The sequence below is a fragment of the Hippopotamus amphibius genome, chromosome 1 (assembly GCF_030028045.1).
Source record: "Hippopotamus amphibius kiboko isolate mHipAmp2 chromosome 1, mHipAmp2.hap2, whole genome shotgun sequence".
Lineage (NCBI taxonomy): Eukaryota > Metazoa > Chordata > Mammalia > Artiodactyla > Hippopotamidae > Hippopotamus > Hippopotamus amphibius.
The window spans coordinates 53,682,140-53,704,189 of record NC_080186.1 but is presented as its reverse complement, the minus strand read 5'-3'; the positions used below and the strand labels follow the sequence as shown (position 1 = coordinate 53,704,189).

The window sequence follows — 22,050 nt, the reverse complement described above, 5'->3', positions numbered from 1 at the left end:
TAAAATGCACTGAGAAAGGCATCTCACCTCTGTTGTATCCTTCCCAATAATGCATTTCCTCAACCTAATCAAGAAAAATCATCAAACCCCAACTGAAGGACATTCTAAAAAATATTTGACCAGCTCGCATTAGAAGTGCCAATATCAGAAAAGATAAGAAAAAACTGTAGAACTGTCACGGACTGTAGCGGAGTAAGAAATGACAAACAAATGCAATGTACTATTTTTGCAACTCTAAGCATAAAATTATCTTAAAAAATTATCAGCCATCCAAAAATTAATCCTACCAAGTTATTTTTGCATCTTGCTCTTGATCAAAAATGTCAATAACAAGTTTAATCCTCCAAATAATAACCAGGCACTGCATAACTTTTAGGTGCTTTCAAAAATCAAGTTCTCCCTTAAAGGACAGAAATCTGTTATTTACTATGTATAATCTCATTTAGCTCACAGAACTTTTTTTTATTGTGGTAAAATACACATAACAAACTTTACCATCTTAACTATTTTTAAATGCACAATTCAGTGGTATTAAATATATTTATAATGTTTTGCAGCCATCACAACCATCACGTCCATAGCTTTTTTCATCTTAAAAAATGAAACTCTATACCTATGAAACAATAACACCCCATTACCCCCTCTCACCAGGCCCTGGCAACAACCATTCTACGTTCATCTATGTGAGTCTGACAACACTAAGTATCTCATATAAGTGGAATTATACAGTGTTTGTCCTATTGTGACTGGCTTATTTCACTCAGCATAAAGTCCCCATAGCTCATCCATGTTATACTATATACTGAGCACCTTTTTATGTGCTTGTTGACCATTTATATGTCTTCTCTGGAGAAATGTCTATTCACAACCACTGTCCATTTTTTAATCCAACTGTTTGGTTTTTGGCTGTTGAGTTTTAAGAGTTCTTTATATATTCTAGATATTAATCTTTTATCAGATACATGATTTGCAAACATCTTCTCTCATTCTGTGGGTTGCCTTTTTTTTGTTGAGTGTCTTAGAATACACCAAAAAAATTTCTGAATATACAGTGATATTTTATTTTTAAATTTTATAAGGGTTTCTAATGGACAGAACTTTTTTTAATTTTTTAATTTTTATTATTTTTTCCAGTTTTATTGAGATATAACCGACATACAGTACTGTATAAGTTTAAGGTGTACAGCATAATGATTTAACTTACATACATTATGAATTATCACCACAATAAGTTTAGTGAACATCCATTACCTCATATAGATACAAAATTTTAAAAAAAGGAAAAAAAAAGTTTTTTCCTTGTGATGAGAAATCAGAATTTACTCTAACAACTTTCATATATAATGTACAGCAGTGTTAACTATCTATCATGTTATACATTACATCTCTAGTACTTATTTGTCTAAAAACTGGAATTTGTGCTTTTTGACTGCCTTCATCAATTTCACCTCTCCTGACCCCCATCTCTAGTGACAACAAATCTGATCTCTTTTTCTAGGAGCGTCTTTGTTTCTGAAGTATAACTGACCCACAACACTATGTTAGTTGACATTTCTATACATTTCAAAATGATCACCTTACAAAGATATCACATAACTATTGATCACAGTCTCCACACTATACATTTCACACCAAGGACTCATTGTGTAACTCAAAGTTTTTAACCTCTTAATCTCCAAATTTTAAATTTTTCATGAACTTTGTCTTTTTTTGTTGTCTGTGCTTTGGCATCATGTGCAAGATATCACTGCCAAATCCAATGTCATGAAGCTTTTGCCCTATGTTTTCATCTAAGAGTTTTAGTTTTAGCCCTTATGTTTAGATTTTGATCCATTTTGACTTAAATTTTGCATATGGTGTTAGGTGAGGGTCCAACTTCATTCTTTTGCATGTGGATATCCAGTTTTCTCACCACGATTTGTTGAAAGATAGTCCTTTCATACTGAATGGTCTTAGCATCCTTGACAAAAATCATTTGATCATGTAGGCTTATTTCTGTCTTTATTCCAATGCCAACCTGTTTCAATTACTGTAGCTTTGCAGTAAGTTTAAAAATCAGGATGTGTGAGTCCTCCTGCTTTGTTGTTCTTGTTTAAGATCATTTTGACTATTTGGGGTCCTTTAAGTTTTGATGTAAATTTTAGAATGGAGTTTTGTATCTGCAAGAAAGATATCATCAGTGTTTTGATAAGGATTGCACTGAATCTGTAGATCATTTCAGTTAGTACTGACATCTTAACAAGATTTAGTCCTCCAATCCTTGATGTGTTTCCATTTGTTTATATCTTTAATTTCTTCCAGGAATGTTTTGAAGTTTTCACTGTACAAGTCTTTCATCTCCTTGGTTAAGTTAATTCCTAAGCATTCCTTTTGATGCTATTGAAAAACAAAACTTCTTCATTGATCTATTGGTTATTTAAGAGGGTGTTGTTTAATTTCCAAAAAATTGCCGTTTCTGGTTTTATTTCTGTTATTGACATCTAACTTCAACTTATTATAGCTGGAGAAGATATCTTGCACATCTATCTCTTAAAATCTACTGAGACAATAGTGTTGTTATTATTGGGTAGAGTGTTCTGTGTATCTGTATTAGGTATAGTTGGTTTATTATGTTGAGTCCTCTATCTCCTTTACTTATATTCTCTCTGGTTGTTCTACTGTTGCAGAAATTGATCCCACAAGAAACCAAGCACCACACTCGGAGGGTTGGAGAACTCAGGTTTATTGAGCTGGTGGCACCAGACGAGCTAACACTCCAAAATTCTGGGCCCCGTTCTAGGTGAATTCTCTCCTTATATAGGTTAAAACATATAACTACAATTGGCATTAATTGGCTGGCTACAGTTGGTATTAATTGATTGGATTAATTGCTTGGCTACTAAATTTCCATAGGTTACAGGTGATTACAGAGTGCGGGAGTTGCTAGGGGTTACATGCAAAGGGTTTTCAAATAAAGGTGAGCAGGCATAAAGCTATGAACTCCAAATTTTTCCTCATCACTACCCATTACTAAGAGTGGGATACTGAAGTCTCCAACTACTACTGTAGAACTGCCCATTTCTCATTTCAATTCTGTCCATTTTTGCTTCATATGTTTTGATAGTCTGTCATTGGTATATAAATGTTTATAATTGTTATATCTTATTGCTGTATTGAGCCTTTCATTAATATATATTACCTGTCTGTCTCTTGGAAACTTTTAAAACTTAAAGTCTGTTTTGTCTGATATTACTATAGTTACCTTTCTGTTCTCTTTTGTTTACTATTTGCATGGAATATTTTTTCCCAACCTTTCACGCTCAATCTATTTGCATCTTTGGATCTAAAATGAGCCACCTGTAAATAACATATAGCTGGATCATGTGGTTTTCTCCATTCTGCCAATCTATGTCTTTTGGAGAGTTTAATTCACTTACATTTAATGTAATTATTGATAACGAAGGACTTGTCATTTTGCTATTTGTTTTCTACATGCCTTGTAGTTTTTTTGGTCCCTCATTTCCTGAATTATTGTTGTCTTTAGTGTTTACTTGGTTTTTTGGTAGTGAAATATTTAAATTCCTTTCTAATTTCCTCTTGTGTATATTCCATTGTTATCTTCTTTGTGGTTCCATGGAGATTATATTAACATTCTCAAGTTATAATACTCTAATTTGAATTTATAGCAAATTAACTTCAATAATATACAGAACTCTGCTCTTTTATAGCTTCTTTCCCATCCCTTTTGGTTATTGGTCACAAAAACATATATTTATACATTGTGTGTCCCAAAACACAAACTAATGATTCTTTTAAACCTACTAGCCTCTTAAATAATGTAGAAAACAAGATTTGGAGCTACAAACAAAAATTACAATGTTAGCAGCTTTTAGACTAATAATTGCTTTTTTAAAAAATGTATTAAGTTATTAAATCATGTAGAAGACAAAAAGTGAAGTTACAATCCACTGTTATGATAATAACATCCTTTATAATCACCCATATGTTTCCCTCAATTAAGGCCTTCATTCTGTGATATGACTTTGAGTTACCTTCTAATGTCTTTTCATTTCACCCTGCAGGAATGTGTATTTCCTGAAGGGCAGATCTAGTGATAATGAGCTCAGCCTTTGTTTACCTGGGAATGTCTTGATTTTTCCCTCACTTTTGAAGGACAGTTTTGTCAGATATAGGATTCTTGACTGTTTTTCCTTTTAGCACTTTGGATTTAAAGGTCCACGTGTCTTCTGGCCTCCCAAGTGTCTGATGAGAAGTCTGCTTATAATCTTATTGAGAATCCCTTGTACATAATGACTGGCTTCTCTTTTGCTGCCTTTGAGATTTGCTCTCTCTTTCTCTTTTGCAAGTCTGATTATAATGTGTCTTGGCATGGGGTCTTTTTTATATCACATTATTTGGAGTTCAGTGAGCTTCTTGAATGTTTATATTCATGTGTTTCAAAAAATTTGTTGTTCTCAGCCATTATTTTTTCAAACATTCTCCCCTGCCACCCCACCTTCTCAGATTCCCACAATGTGTATATTAGCCAGCTTGATGGTACCCCACAGGTCCCTTAGGCTCGGTTTACTTTTCTTGGATCTTTTTTGTTGTTGCTGTTCCTTGAACTCAGTAATTTCCAGTGCCCTATCTTCAGGTTCACTTATTCTTCTACCTGCTCAAATTTGTCTTTCAATCACTCCAGTGAACTTCTCATTTCAGTTATTATATTTTTCAGATCCAGAATTTATTTTTGGTTTCTTTTCAGATTTTCTATCTCTTTACTGATTATTCCATTTTATTCATACATATTTTATACTTTTCCCACATCTTCCTTTATTTCTTTGAGCATCTTTTAAAGTCTCTGTCTACCAAATCTGCCATCAAGTCTCATTCAGACACAGTTTATTTTTTTCCTTTGAATGGGTTATATTTTCCTGTTTCTTCATATGCCTTGTTTTTTTTGTTGTTGTTGTTGTTGAAAACTAGACATTTGAATCTAGAAATGTGGTAACTCTGGAAATCAGATTCTCCCCATCCCCAGGCTTTGCTGTTTTCTTGTTATTGTTTTTGTCTTTTTGATTGTTATAGGCTGTCTCTGTGTTGATGACCAACCTGAGCTGTAACCTTAAGTATTCTCAGGTCTTTTCTGAGCCTCTGCCTTGGGCATGCACAGTCATGTTATAATTTTCTCCATATATGCAGCTGTTTTTGAATGTCCTAGTCTTTAGGGTTTGGCTCCCGGAAGGGGAAAAAGAACAAAATGAAGCGAAGAAAGGGTACCAGCCCTTTAAATCTCTTGGGAGTCTCTTCAGCCAGAAGAAGAGGTGCAACAATTTGCAACAACAGTGGAGAGAGGAGGTACAACATCAATGGGAAGATGTGCAGCAACAACTTCTTTGCACCTGTCTGATTATAAACAGCCATGAGCAATCAGAGCATAGATCCCCAGTTTACGGAGGACAAGGTCCTTTTTGCCCACCCTGACTCCCACAGGCTGCATGCAGGTTGTTCTAGAACACAAGCACAGCTGCCTGCCAGTGGCTAAGGGGTGCAGAATGGGTAACTGTGCTAAAAGCTGAATTGACCAAATTAACTGCAATTTACCATGACTTCCCCTAAAAGTTACAATCCTTCAATACACTTCAGAGTTCCACAATAGTTATATCAGACAGATTCTGCCAGTGCAACTACTGTCTAGGTGGCAGACAGATTCCTGGTGCTTCCTGCTGGCCATCTTCTCATAATCTTCTGTCCACAGTGACTTTCTAATATGCCAAATTTGAGGCTTAGAAAGAATGAGAAACTTGCCTAAGGTCACACCCTGAACTGCTACACTGCTATGTCTCTTACTTTGGTAGGTCTAAAAGGATATAGGATATCCAAAAAATCTTTGATTCTAAAAACGTACAAAACATTTTGAACAATGGCTGCACTGCTGAAATAATTTTATAGCCTTCACAAATGACTACTGTATATATTTTGTAATGTATTATGATAAATGCCATCCTTACTCATTCACAAACCTAAAACAAAACACTATGAGTTACTTAATCCTTGTTTCCCAATTCAGTCACCACGCATGTTCGATTCAACCACCTTAACACTGCTCTAAAATTCGTTACTGCTTTTTCATCTCCATTGATTTTTTTTTAAATAAACTTCATTTTTTAGAACAGTTTTAGATTTACAAAGTAATTAAAAGAGTATACAGGTTCTATAAACCCCACCCCCAGCTTCTCCTATATCTTACACTAGTATAGTACATTTATGACAATTAATGAACCAATATTAATACATAATTAACAACTAAAGACTGTATACTTTATTCAGATTTCCAAAGTTTTTGTCTAATATCCTTTTTCTACTCTAGGATCCCATCCAGGATACTACATTACATTTAGTTGTAACGTCTTCTTATGTTCCCTTGGCTAGGACAGTTTCTCAGACTTTCCATGTTTTTAATGACCTTGACAGTTTCAGGAGTACTGGTTATCAGGTATTCTATAGAATGTCCCTCAACTGGGATTTGTCTCATGCTTTGCTCACGATTATACTGCCATTATAGGTTTTGGGGGAGGAAGAGCACAGAGGTCAGTCCCATTTTCATCACATCACATCAACAGGATATCACTGTCGATGCTGACCTTGATCACCTGGCTGAGGTGTGATCTGGTTTCAGCAAAGCTAACTTCAAAGTAGCTGCAAAGCTACCTCATTCTCCCTTCACTGGTAGTATTTTTAGGCCTTCATTATGGTTTATCTAAATTACTAGAGGAATCTTTTAATTGTTCTTGCTATTTGCCAGGGTTCTTAACTCAATCCTTTCTAAACACCATTACCAGAGTGGTACTTTTAAAATGTTGATTTGGATCATGTCATTTCCAGAGTTTAAAATGATTAGGTGGCTATCCATTACCTTCAGACTACATTTCCAAGGCTTACTAAAAGCAATCAAGGCTCTTTGGAGAAATGCCTTTTTCCTGTGCAGAAGAAAGTAAGCTACAAGATGAGTCTGGAATGTTTTGTTGCCCTAAAAGTTAGAGAATTCTCAAAGAATCATGGGAACTTGTCAAAAGGACACAGCAGCCAGCTCGAAGGGACTCCCACTGGACAAAGCAGGGACCATTTGAGAGTAATGGACTATAATTTACCAAATAAGACTCAGTGGATTCACACAGATATAAATAAGCAAACAAAGAGATAACCAAAGCAAGAGAGAAGGGAAACCTCTTCCTTTTGGTAGAACACCAATTATTAAGGAAGGAATGAGGGAGTGAGACAATCATAAACAGATCTAAATATGGGGAAGGAAAGTTTGGTAAGGATCAGGGTATTATATAATCTCAAAGTATCTTGACACAAATGACTTAGTAATAAAAGGCAAAATAATAACTTTATAGTAGTGAATCTGGCAGACACCACCTTAACCAAGTGATCAAAGCTAACATCATCTTCCTTAAAAAACTAAAAGTAGAGCTACCATATGATCCTGCAAGCCCACCCCTGCGTATACATCTGGAGAAAAATGTAAGCTGAAAAAAATACACGCACCCCAATGTTCATAGCAGCACTATTTACAATAGCCAAGACTTGAAAGAAACCTAAGTGTCCACTGACAGATAAATGAATAAAGAAGATGTGGTACATACATACAATGGAATATTACCCAGCCTTAAAAAAGAATGGAATAATGCCATTTGCAGCAACATGGATGGACCTAATGATCGTACTAAGAGAACTGAAGTAAGCCAGACAGAAAGGTAAATATCATACAATATGGGCCATATGTGGAATCTAAAAAAAGATACAAATGAACTTATTTATAACACAGAAATAGACTCACAGACATAGAAAGCAAACTTGTGGTTACCAAGCATGGGGGTGGTAAATTAGGAGTTTGGGATTAAAATATATATCCTACTATATATAAAATAGATAACCAATATGGACCTACCGTATAGCACAGAGAACTATACTAAATATCTTATAATAACCTATAATGGAAGAGAATGTAAAAAAAGAACATATACATATAAAAAACGTGTGTGTGTGTATCTGAGTCACTTTGCTGTATGCCAGAAACTAACACAACAATGTAAATCAACTATATTCAATAAAAATTTTTAAATAAATAATTAAAAAAAAATCTAACATCATCAATTTTGAGACAAGCCAAAATTGATGAGAAGACACAATATTATTGGTATACCTGCCCAAAATGCACAACCTGAATCTAATAATGAGGAAATGTTAGATAAACTGAAACTGTGGGAGTTTCTACAAAATAACTGGCCTGTACTCTTCAAATATATCAAGGACAAGAAGCACAAAGGTACAGAAAGCATTTCAGATTAAAAGAGACTGAACTGACACAACTAAATGCAATACACAATCCTGGGGAGTGGGTAGAAGTTGGGGATGGGAGGAGGAGATCGTTATAAAGGAATATTATTGGGACAAGTGATAAAGTTTGAACTTGTATTATGGGTTAGAATACTATTGTATCTATGATAATTTCCCAATTTTGATTAACTACTGACTTCCGTTTAAAAACAAAAAGCTATGTTCTTAGGAAGCACATATCCACGTATTTAAGGATGAAGGGCACAATATTTCAACTTACCCTAAAATGGATCCTCCCAAAAATGGGTATGGATTTTACTTATACACACACACATTTTATTTATATATATGCATGGGGGGTGGAATAAAACAAATGGGGCAAAATTTAAACAATTGGTGAATCTGGATAAGTGGTATAAAGGAGTTCCTTGTACTGTATTTATAACTTAAAAAATTTAAAAGTACACCAAAATAAAAATTATAACAAAAGAAGCCAAAGGCTAAGGCTGATTGCTTGCAACATTCATATCTTAGAGAAACCTCTAAACTACATGTAAGTGACTAGTGAGCAGCTGAAATCTGGCTAACAGAACTGATTAAATGAATCTAATGCTACTCAATTTAAATAGCCACATATAGGTAGTGGCTACCATTCAGGATAGCACAGCTTTAAATACCTCTAGGTCCCCACAACGTTTCAAACTTCACTGCCTACTACACTCCTATTTACCTATGCTACTGTCACACTGGCTTTTTACTGTTCTTAAACATATCAATCATTCTTATTTCATTCATTACATTTACTGCTCTCTCAGCATGAAATACACTTGCCCAGATAATCACATGGCTCCCTCTATCACTTCCCTCAGGTGTCTGCTCAGGTGGTACTGTATCAGTCTGTGTGCCCTATCCTGACTGCTCTATCTAAAAAAGCACCCCATCACGTCCATGTCCTTCATCCTCCTTTACTTTTCCTTCGTGGCACTGCCACTGATGGACATGATACTGTATATCTGTTCAGAAGTTGCTCCATTTGATTTTTCTCACTTTGCTCTCTCAGGGCACACTCCTTCTGGAGGAAGCAAGGCATTCTGAAATTACACCTTTTATTTGGAACCCCAAAGATGTTTATATCCCAAAGTGAGTCTTCTGCACTTCTGTAAGTTCCACAAAGGAAGGACTCCCTGTCTGTAGTCATCATTTAACCTCAGCAATTGGAAATATAAGTTCTTCAAAACTATACTCTGGTGCCCTCACCTTTAGAAAATAACCTGAATCTTCATCTTCTGCCATCCTCCTATTCAACCATGTCAGTGGTCTTCAACTTTTTTTCCTCATGTACCTGCTAAAAGAATGTTGCCCCTTACATACTTTAAAGAAGTCTAAAAAAATTTTGTTACTTAAGTGCATATAGTTGCAAAGGATGTGATTTATATATGCTTAAATTTTTTCACTAAAACTTTAAATGAGACATCTCATTCAATTTATGGATGTCTACTCTATAAGCTAAGTGGCAAAGGCAGTCATTGTTACTAAACCAATGAGTCAGGTTATATTTACTTTCTCTATCACTAAAGTCCATGTAAAGTTTTCAACTCAAATAAGCATATGTTAATACTTAACCCCATGATCACCATTCTACTTTTCAATTCTAACTGTAAGCAAGATAAGGCATCCTTGCCAAGCATTTGTCAGCTGGATGAAATAAGAACCTGCTCCATTTGATTTTTCTTGCTTTGTTCTCTTAGGGCACACCTTCTGGAGCAAGGCATTCTGAACTGTCTCTTTTGTTTGGTACCTCAGAGATTTTTATATCTGAAAGTAATGTACCACACACAGTAAGAATTGGAGTGTGACAGGTTTGCCTTTTATGAAGTGGTAGAAGGCCATTGTAAAAGGGGAGGTAGAAAGGAGAACAAGGATACTGTAACAAAGAAGAACAAACCTGACTCCATATTATATCTATTCCTTTAGCTCTAACTTTTTGTGCTCTGCTTCCTGTGCTTATGTGGTCTCTGCACCTTTATAAAAGGATGTTGCCTAGAGCTTGAAATATACATGAGAGCCCATTCTCAAAGCTCTGCTTCCCAGGCTTGATCTTTAAAAGTATCAATATAACACTTTTCCATTCATATGGAGAAAAAAAGTTGCAGAAAAGAGAACAACATTTGTTTCCTTGGGGGTTTATAAGAACATTCTGGCCTGACTGGCAGATGGACTGTTACAAGAACAAAGGATTCTGTCAGCAAGAAGTTTGCAACAATCAGCTACACTCCCTCCCCTTTTAGTATTAAAGAGACCTAAATCCTAACTCAGGTAAAATAGTCCAATGGGACAACAGTCCACCATCTTCTTGGTCGGCTGGCTTTTCAAATAAAGTCACTATTCCTTGCCCCAATTTATTTATTGGCCTGTTGTGCGCTGATTTATTGGCCTGTCATGCGGCAAGTATTACAAGCTTGAACTCAGTAAAAATACCTCTACCATAAGAAAATTATCAGGCAGATAAAAGTTAGGAAAGAATATAAATAGGAATTGAAAATCTAGTTACCATGCTCTGAACATTTTTCTGGGCCCCAGCAGACTAGACTGTGTATGCAGTTCGAAGACACACAGGCTAGGTATCTCTTACATGTTATGTTAATAGCCTGTTACATTGACATCTACCAGACTGTAACTGTAACAGGCTATTTACTTCTCTGTTCTGCCACTTTACTTCTCTGTTCTGCCACTGTCCTACCCACAGGAACTTTGAACTTTCTTCAGAGCCAGGTCCAAGTCTAAATTCATTACATTCTGACAGTGGTACTTACTAGGAATGGATGAGACTCATCTTTTAATACTGATAAAGAATTACTCTCCAGAATATGCATAAACAACTACTAACCACTAAGAAGTAGTCAATGCAGTAAGAAGTAGACACTGCAATAGGAAAAGAAGGGAAGTACCAACATAGAAAAAGAAGAAAAAAAAAGGAAATAAAAGAGAAGCATATTGTTATAGTGATCTGTGATCAGTGATCTTTGATGTTACTATTGTAAAAAGATTATAACTTGCTGAAGGCTCATTAGCATTTTTAGCAATAAAGTATTTTTAAATTAAGGTCAAGAGGCAGAAATTGAGACGGCTCCTAAGGTTGTATCAACTATAGAACAGAACAGCTTTTCAGTCTATACTATCTCAAAATAATGGTGTGATGTGATTGGTTATTAGAAATTTCACAGATAATTTATTAACAATAAAGTTGAATATCATAAATTGTTTTCATAAATTAGAGCTAACTAATTTTAATAACATAATTCTTACTCATATTCTAATATACTTTCTGGAGTAGGAATCTCCACGAGAGTACGTTGTACATGGTAATGTAATTTCACCTTGCAGCAGCAAAGATACTGAGAACTGTGAGGCTAGTACAGTTAAAGCACCTTGTACAACATAAACAAATGTCAGGAATGCTAACTATGACCTCAGGCTAAGATTTATTTAATTGCTGGAAGCTAGAAGAATAAGAGCTGTTGTTCTTAACACCTTTATCATATTTCAAAAAACACCTTTATCATATTTCAAAAATTAACCTTTACGAGCCAAAGCTGCGTATCTTGAACTTTTATGAAATATATACAAAGAAAAGTTTCACTAGAAAGTACTACACAGTAAACGAAATTTTAACTTAATGCATACCTCATGCCTATCTTGCTGGTTATGCTAATCCTGAACTTAAGTGATACACTGGGATCAACTCAGAGGAAAAGAATGTCAGTGACTGAGACCACACCATAAAAGTGGTTTCTAAAATGACAGCACACTCACATATATACACTTACCAAGTTTCTAATTCTAGTCAATGTGGAATGGGAAAGGGAATTTTAAAAGTAATACACAATGGTCCCATGCACCACTAGAGCACTATGAAATTCCAATATTAAATTTATGTAATATTGAAACCAATACCACCAAATAAAACATTACAGCTCTATGAAATGAGGAGGAAAACTGCACTCACCACTAGAATGTTTTGCTGCTTCGATTTAATTTCCTGAATTCATCAACAAAGCCCCATAACTAAAAAAAACAAAATATAATAGACTTACTTTTTCATTTTTTTTGAGTTATACTTGACTTGGTAAGCTGCCTGGATTAATTTGTCTGGACCACCATCAAACTGATGTGGAATGACCTTCTGAAAGTGCTGAGATAGAAGAGAAGAAAAACATAAGAATTACTTAGAGCCCTTTAGCATTAATTCACAGTAAAATCTAAAGACATTCAAGAAATCATGGCCTGGCTTACCTGTAACATCCCTTCCATGTCGAGTTGCATCAGTTCTGCCTGATTCATTTGAAGAAGCGCTAATCCTACCCGAAACACTATTTCTAAACCCTGAGGAATCAAATTATAAAGTCAAATATATCTTATTCTTCCACAACAAAAACTAATCATTCAAAAGAATACTAAGGTAAACATTTAGGTATCTAAACTAGAGGTGGGCACATATTTTCTGTAAAGAGTTGGAGAACAAATGTTTGAGTCCTATCTATGGTCGCTGTCACAAATAATCAACTCTGCCATTGCAGCTCAAAAGCAGAAGCATCACATCGACAAATGGTCACAGCTACATTCCAAGAAACTTTATTTACAGAAATAAGTGGAAGGACAGATTGGCATGCAAACCAGAACAGATCAGTGCATGAATCACAGTTTGCTGGCTCCAGACTAACCTAATTTTAGCTGTTATATAAATTGATCTTCCCAAGATGTAATTAACAACAGTTAACAATATTCTTAGGTGCTCTCTATCACTGATCACCTATCCTTTCCCTCCTACCTTCTCACTCAAAATATGGAAGACAAAAGACCACTACTACGTGTCAGTGACAATTAAAAGGACTACCTGCAAGGTGTTCATGGGATAGAAGAAACAATTATCTTCATTACTTCTTCCTCTTTGGGTAACAAACGCACTGCAATAATTTAACTGTAAGGTAAATTTTACCCCTCACTAATTCTCACTAAATCAAAAAGGAGGTGATACAGAGGTCTGATTAAAACTGTGTGTTCCAGATTTTGACTGCCTACATTGAATCCTGGTTACTATACCACTTATGTGTTATGTGTCCATAGACAAGCTACTTAATCTTTCTCTAAGTATAGGCTTCCTCATCTATCACATGGGGAGATGAATAGGACTGATAAAGTTGTTATGGGATTAAATGAGATTATCCGTGGAAGCAGTTTAGCATGGAACCCACGGTCTCCTTTATTGTTCTCCTCACTGCCCGGCTCTCGTTAACCCAATGATTCCTTTGTTCAGTCTGCCTATTAACTTACCTCAGACATAAAGATATCAAATATCCTTGTTGCAATTGGTAGTGGAAAAGTTGTAAGGAAGATAGTCAGAAACCAAGATGATGCATACATTGAGGTATGAAAACTCTGAGACTGAAAATGCACAAAGAGCTCTGGAAGATGCTCCTAAAGAGAAGAAAAGAATTAACTAGTTAAAACATAGTAAAACTGAGTATTTTAAGACAGACCACTGAATATATACTAAATTAGTTGCTACCAAACACAAACATAAAATTTAGGCATCATATGGAAGAGTTAAGAGGCAGAGATTGACACATTCTGCATAGTGGTTACTATCTGGAAAAGGAGGAAGGGGAAAAGGATGTGGAGTTGGAACTTAAAAAGTTGGAACTTTTTAATGATTTATTAATAAAAAGAAAAGTTACAATAAGTAAGTAAAACTTTTATATTTCTTTAATGTGCGTACATGGCTATCTGGTATTTTCTATACTTTTCTATAAACTATAATATCTCCAAAAAAAATTTTTAAGGGAAAGAAGCACTATGTTAAAATACTTTCAGTAAGGGGATATGTGTATAAAAACAGATGATTGAACTTGGTGTACCCCCCCCCAAAAAATAATAAATAAATAAATAAATAAATAAATAAATAAATAAATAAATAAAATAAAATATTTTCAGGTGCTATCTACCATTGATCACCTATTCTAAGCTTCCTACCTTCTCACCCAAAATACAGATACTTCAACAACTCTAGTAATTCAAAACATAAATGATACATTAATTGAAAATAAACCAAGGGAGTTTAAGGTTGATAAAAATAAGCTTACTATTAAAACAAAAATTAAGAATCATCAAGACCTACTTTGTCTTTTTCTTTAAAATGTAAAAACATTTTGTATATCCCCTTCTTCTCATCACACATAGCAAAGATAGAGGATTTTAAAATTGCTGTAGGTAAGGCTGCCAGGGAAAAGGAGACTTGTGAAAACGGCTCTTACGTCAGCTGAATGATTAACCTATATTCTTAAATTCTGCTTACCTAATTGAAATTTAAGTAAATGGAGAATATTTATACCGTTACATTATAGGACAAAATAGTAAATTTATTTATATATGTAAATATAAAAACTAAATCCAGAAAGGTGAAATACTTCAAAGGTATTTTTTACTTGGTTTTGATTCCTCTCTTCCTCTTCTCTTTACCCTCAGACTCTGAGTCTTAAACTAGCAACATAAAAGGATAGAAAACAGTATTAAAAAAAAAAAAGATTACAGGCTAGCAAAAAAAGTGAGATGAAAAGGGAAAGGCAGGGGCGAGGACTGAAAGAGATTAAAGAGATAGTCTCAAAGGAAATGAATTGATGTCAGTGTCCAAAATGTCATGGGCTTCTGTAAGAGAACACAGTTTACAGATAATAGGATACAATGTGGCATAATAAAGAAACTCATGCATCTAGGTTATAATGTTTGGCACAAATGCTTAAGGTTTGAATATAAAGATTGTAGTCAAGTTCCAGACTGTGATCTACCTGCAGACAGCACCTAACTGGGAAGCAGGTCCCACCAACAAATGATCATGTGATTAAAACACTGATTTTTTTCAACTGCATTAATGCTTTTAACATTAAATTTGCTTAGTCATCACTCAAATCAAGATGACAAAAAATACAAAGGCAATATGTTTTTGGTTAACACCACACTCTTACCTGTATCATGCATTCAAACTGGTACATACAAAGGCCTAATTCTGCCATACTTGGTTTAAAAAGTTCACGAAGTCTATAATCTTGCATTAATTTAACAAATACACAGAAGGCTTCTTCTTCTGGCATCTGCATTAGGAGAAATAAAAGCAACATAAGTTAATGTTCTGTGATATGCAAATAAGCTAAATACATTTAAAGTAAGTACCCATCCAACTATAAACAATGTTTTGTGTGCCATGTGATACAATATTAAGAGCAATGGACTAGAAATCAGAAGATTCTAATTTTAGACAAATCTTACAACCTCTGAGACCAGCTGCCTCATTTACCTAACTCACAAATTCAACCAACAAATATTCATTTAAAGCCAAATACTTCTCTCTCTCTTTCTCTCTCTCTCTGAGTATACACCAGTGAACAAAATAAAAAGTCTCTACCCTCAAGGAGCTTGAACCTTCTAGTAGGGGGAGACAGACAATACATGGAATAAATCAATTAATATATACGTCAGATGGTGAGAAGTGCTATGGAAATAAAACAAAGTAGAGCAACAGGGAATCCTGGGGAGATACACTGCTATTTATATATAGGTAGGTCAGGGAAAGTCTCTTGACAAGGTAACATTTGAGCAAAATACTGAAGGGAACAACTGAGGAAAGAACAGTAATACAAAGGTCTTAAAATGGAATCATGACTGGCATGCTCAAGGAACAACAAACGGGATTACTAAGTTAGTAGTCATGTTACAAATGAAAGTATGGTTATGGAGGAGAAATACAGGGAACCAAATTACATAGGATTTTAGAAGCCATTGTAAGGATTTGGACTTTTACCTCAAGTGAGATGGGAAGCCTTTCAAGGATTCCAAGCAGGAATAAATATGGCGTAAGTGTTAAAAGAACTTGTAAAATAACTTTTCAAAAAATCTGTAATTAGGGTTTTAAAGGTTCCAATTTCACATTTTATGTGTAACTCACCAGATGATTATATCAACTAAGATAATGAACATAAAAGCTCTGTAAAGAGCTACACGGATATTAAGAATATTTAGGCATATAACACATCCCAAGTATTGTGTGTTTTTGTTTTTTTTTTGGCCGTGCCGCACCAGGGATCTTAGTTCCCAACCACGGATGGAACCCGTGCCCCCTGCAGTGGAAGTGTGGCGTCTTAACCACTGCGCTGCCAGGGAATTTCCCTGTGTGGTCTTCCCTAAAATAAAATTTTCTAATGTTCATTCACTCACCTCATACCACTGTGCTTCAAAAGAGGAAACCTCAAAGGGTCTCTAGGCACTTTTATTACTAAAGACTACTTTTATTAACAATACATTTTCCCTGGCCTTGACACAGCCATGGACAGGAACCAAGAGTTATTCTCGGCAAAACCCTTCCTTCCTTCCTCCCTTCCTTCCACCCAACACACATAGCCACAAGTTTGCCTTGGAGACCATCCTTATTAATCCTATCAAGTTTTATAGCCCCCACTGATTTTTATATCAATCACTATAAGAAACCCAAAACTCTCAACCCATGTGGTTCTACTGCTCCCTCAATTTAACCCAATTTCCAATATTCCCTAAACCTTTTCCACAGCACTTTCTGGAGCTAACAATCGGCCATCAATAAAATATCCTACCTATATCCTCACTCTGTTTACCAAATGTTCTTTCACTGTCTTTCTCTAAGTGAAACCTAACTCTCCCCTGAGGTGGCTGTTTTCTCCCCCAGAGCGCTAGAAGAGGCGGGGGGTAGAGAAGTATATGCCCTTCCTTGGACCTCAACACCTCATTGCCATTGCATTAATTGTCCCTTCTCTCTGAAACACATACCAGCAGATATTACCCTTTACTCCTCTTTTTGCAGCATCTAGGAACATCTGGATCATCCCGCAACCCCAAGCTCCACTCGTTTTCATGAGGATTAACTCCCTGGCCTAGCAGATCTTTGACTCCCTTCCTCCAATGATCCTGGCAGGCAGTTTACTAGTTCAGGCTGTAGGGCCATCCCACCTGAAGTTCAAATTCCAGACTGATACTTTTAAAACATGAATCAGGTCACATCACTCCACTGCTCAAAACACTCTAGTGCCTCCCCTCAGTCCGGCGCCTCCCCTCACTCCGGCGCCTCCCCTCAGTCCGGCGCCTCCCCTCAGTCCGGCGCCTCCCCTCACTCCCGCGCCTCCCCTCACTCCGGCGCCTCCCCTCACTCCCGCGCCTCCCCTCAGTCCGGCGCCTCCCCTCAGTCCGGCGCCTCCCCTCAGTCCGGCGCCTCCCCTCACTCCGGCGCCTCCCCTCAGTCCGGCGCCTCCCCTCACTCCGGCGCCTCCCCTCAGTCCGGCGCCTCCCCTCACTCCCGCGCCTCCCCTCACTCCGGCGCCTCTCCTCACTCCCGCGCCTCCCCTCACTCCCGCGCCTCTCCTCACTCCGGCGCCTCCCCTCAGTCCGGCGCCTCCCCTCAGTCCGGCGCCTCCCCTCACTCCCGCGCCTCCCCTCACTCTAGTGCCTTTCCACTTCTCCCGCCAACCCCCTCAACTCTAGTCAGTGTGAATGAACCAATTTATCTCCCTTTTTTTGCCTTCTAAGAATTTCTTCTCCTCTGAACATACTAAATGCTTCATTCCCTCTTTCCTCCAGAATAGCACTGATACGGAAACTGGGAGAGGGTTTTTATGGTGATATTTTAAAAAATAAGTTGAAGTGATTGAATAAAAGACCAAAAGGAGATAGAAAAAATGACTATCACTGGGTCCCTCTCAAAAAGACTGAAACGATAGTCACAAAATGAAAAGGTGTAACACCGAGTAAAATATAAGTATGAAGAACAACCACCTAGCTGTTTTACAGTCATTCCTTTTATTATAAAGAAATCTGCACACTTGAGTCTTACAGCAATGTGTTGCTACATACTTTCTCTATGACACTGAGTTAATAAGAATCATGTCTTCTGCAAAGGTCTAGTGGGGACATTATCTACCCAATTTTATAGCAGTACTGAGATGCACAGAAAACATATACCCAGCACTTTTAACTCTTTTAACACCATGTACTAAATAAGCTAACTTGGCAAAAAAGTTTTATCAGACTTTCTGAGTTATATTTCTAAGCTAACGTGTGGGAGGCAATGTAGCACAGCATATAAAGAGAATAAGCTTTAGAAACAAAGAGAGGGGCTTTTGAATCTGGTTGTCCCACGTTTTCTAGCTTCTAGCCCTGGGCTGTTACATGATTATTGTTATGGTAGTATATTAGCTGCCGCTGACAATACTGGTTGACGAAATCAATCACTGAGTGAAAGTATCACTACCAGCACCTGCAGTGTCTTGAAGGAAAGCGTGATGTCCACCCTTAGGATTTCTAGAAAACTAGGTCAGCTGTTATGAGATTCATACCTCAAGCTCGGAAAAACTGCTCTTAAATGTTCAATAGAAATGAAATGTTATTTTGGAGCTAATATAAAAGTAAAAGTAATAAAACTGTGACACAAATCAATGGGTTGATAACAGAGATGTTTGAGTTCAATAGTGAAAAGCTTACTAACTAATTACAAATTAGGAATATCACAATTTTGCAGAACAGGTGTACCTCAACATCAACAAGTCTAGTTTTTGGGGTTTTTTGTTTCTTTTTAAAAATAACCTAATGTCACTTAGAAATGGGTAAATATCCTGCAACAACAACTGAGAGCAGTTCTTATGTTAGAAAACAAAGTAAAAATCAGTCCTTTTTATGATAAGTCAATGTCTGACAGATTTTTGCTACTCAGAAAAGAAGTGCGTATATTCCAGACAGATACAGAGCTTTAAAGCTTAGGTAGAACTGTTGGGAAATTGAAGCAAAGCATGGGGAAACACAGTTTCTTATTCCTGCTCTGCTCTTACCTACCAAGATATGTGATCTTCAGCAAGTCACTGAACTTTTATTGTATGTTTACTATGTGCCAAACACCATGCTAGGCTTTTATATATATTATCTCATATAACCCTCACAATGAATCTGGAAGTAGACAGTAGAACCTAATTAAGGCTAAGAAACAGAGGTTAAAATAATCTTAGCCCAAGTTTACAGAACTGAGTGCAGAACTGAGTTGCAAAAACAAGCCTACGTGACTCAAATGAAGTTATCTCCAAGGTTTCTTTTCAGATTACATTTTAGTCTGAGACTAAATATAGAGTATGATAGACCTTTTTTTTTAAATTTCAATAAGGCTGAAGAAATAGCACTACATGCTATTTCCCTTCAAAGCTCTTTCCCTTCAAAGCTATGACTGATGGTCCTATCCTTGACTTCTGAAAACATCCCACCCAAAATAAGTCACTGCCAATGGAAATAAATGTTATTTCCCTAGGGCCGTAAAAATGATTGACTACCTCTATTTTAGAGCCTATATTAAGACAGGCATGGGACTTCCCTAGTGGTCCAGCAGTTAAGAATCCGCCTTCCAACACATGGGATGTTGGTTCAATACCTGTTCAGGAAACTAATATTCCCACATGCCACGGGGCAACCAAGCCCATGCACCGCAACTACAGAGTCCAGGCACTCTGGAGCCTGTGCGACACAACTATAGAGAAGCCCATGCACCGCACCTAAGACTGGACGTAGCTAAATAAATAAATAAATAAATAAAATTTTTAAAAAAGGCATAACAAGCCCTCGGCTCTGTGACAAATAAAATTACTGTATAAAATTCCAAAGACATTGTACATCATAAGATTTTCTTTTCTTTTCTCTTTCTTTTTTTTTGTGGCTGCACCTCGCAGCATGTGGGATCTTAGTTCCCTGACCAGAGATCAAACCTGCCAGGGAAGTCCCATAAGTAAGATTTTCATACCAACAGTTTAATCCGTCCTTCTTGGCTGGGAAAAGATTATTCCTCATTAAATATTGACATATAAGTTAAGATTTAAAAGTAGATACACGCTTCAGTAGAATATTATGGTCCAAATGTAGGTAAGGTGAAATTTGATTTTGTGGCAGGATATTTATCATATGTTATTTTCAATACTTATAATATTTTAAAGTGCAAACTAAATATTCCTATTTAGATTACGCTTAGGGGAAATTACCCAATATCCACTCACTAAAAAGAAGGATGATTTTTAAATTCTTCAACTTTAATAAAGAACTTAATTGGACATTCAATACTTATACTAACTTACCTGCATAAGCAACAATCCAACTATAAAAGCACTTCCTTGACAGTAACCAACCTCACGATCCACTAAAGAATATGCCTAAAAAGTAAAAAATGTTCAAAATACTTTAATATGATATATCATACCTTCCTTCTCTAAAAGCCTAAAACAAATGAGAAGGTGGATTAAAGACTATTTTTTAGAGAAGCTCTTGCTTGCTTTGTTGTAGATGTTATTCTATCCTATAATTATTTTAAAAGCAAGTGATTTATTACATAAAATTTTCTTTTGATGATTTGCCAATTAGGAACTGACAGCTCCTAAGGACAAGAAAATAAAGGAATTTGTACTCAGGAAAGCGACAAACCTTAAAAATAATTAACATATATCTGACAAAGAATAAAACTGGAGTAGGATGAAGGTAAAGCATTAACAAAATTGAAGTGATTTAACAAGATATCAATATTTCACAGAGGTAGCTGGAAGGGAAAGGAATTATGCAAAGGGAAAAGGCAATACTGAAGAAAAAATTACAATGGCACACACTTTTAAGGGCTAAGAGTTCTTAGCAATCCTGGCCACAGTAAGAAAAAAATTTGCCCTCAGACTGTGAAACTCATAGAAAATGAATTATTCATTTTCATGGAGGATCTTCTCTATGGTATGTACAGTGATTTACAGGTTATTTGATTTCAGTCAACTAATACCAAGCAATGTGAGGAATCTTCTAAGAGTTCCCCAAACTAGACCATAATCTAGCATCAAAATTAAAGCCAAAATTAAAGTCAAATTTATTGCCAAAGCAACTGATTATTGGGGTAAGAGTTCATACTTCATTATGAGAATTAATTTCAACCTCCTGAGAATTCATTTCATCTCGAAAAATGAATAAATAGAACTTACCTTCATTACGTTAAACAAAACCTCCTGTCCAAGGCTATCTTTTTCCTTAAAAAAATTGTGTTCAGGATAAGTTCTAGCAATGTCCCTTCGGATCAGTTTTTCACAAGGTGAGGTCATTTTCAGGAGTTCTGAATATTGATCCTTAATTGGCATACTTTGTGCACTGCACAAAAGTTGCCAGACTATTGCTCTAAAATGATGGGGTATCCCTTTATGAACAAGCTCCTAAAAATAAACATAAAAACGTTTAAGTGACTTATTCAGGCTTCCTACCTTGAAAGCCAAAGAAGATTTACTGGAGGCTGGAGTGGAGTAGACGACTTTCTCAAATTTATAACTCACAAAGCTGTTTTTATAATAATAAGACTAGGGAACTTCTTAACCAAGGCTAAGATTTGGCTAAGATACAGGTGTATTCTGTTCTGATCAGAGGTACAACAATGCCGTGGATAAATTCCTGTCATTTCACTCAGAGTATGGTCTCTAAAGGTATTATGGACCTGATAATCTACACAGCTGTGAATGACAGCATCGTAAGCATCATCATTCCAAGGGCTGTTTTATGGTTTTTTTTTTTAAAGTAAAATACTAATAATTGAAGGATGTAGGATGTCACAACTTCATTTCTGAATCTATAAAATAAGAGAATTTAATACCTAAAATGATTTTG

At 36.1% G+C, this 22,050-nt stretch overlaps 1 protein-coding gene across 12 annotated transcripts in view; it reads right to left on the bottom strand.

Moving 5' to 3' along the window:
• Window positions 1–22,050, bottom strand: part of EVI5 (ecotropic viral integration site 5) — a 229,532-nt gene that overhangs the window by 121,096 nt on the left and 86,386 nt on the right. For 11 of the 12 annotated variants that reach the window (XR_009049764.1, XR_009049766.1, XM_057712910.1 and 8 more), the window contains 6 exons: window positions 21,381–21,605; window positions 20,502–20,576; window positions 15,342–15,467; window positions 13,654–13,797; window positions 12,616–12,705; window positions 12,417–12,514 (listed from right to left, as the gene is read on the bottom strand). Coding sequence is in view for 10 of the 12 variants with exons in the window: in XM_057712910.1 (XP_057568893.1) it covers window positions 12,417–12,514; window positions 12,616–12,705; window positions 13,654–13,797; window positions 15,342–15,467; window positions 20,502–20,576; window positions 21,381–21,605 (758 nt within the window). In the remaining 2 variants the exon portion in view is untranslated. The remainder of the gene's footprint in view (window positions 1–12,416; window positions 12,515–12,615; window positions 12,706–13,653; window positions 13,798–15,341; window positions 15,468–20,501; window positions 20,577–21,380; window positions 21,606–22,050) is intronic. The other variant, XM_057712893.1, reaches the window with a different exon arrangement.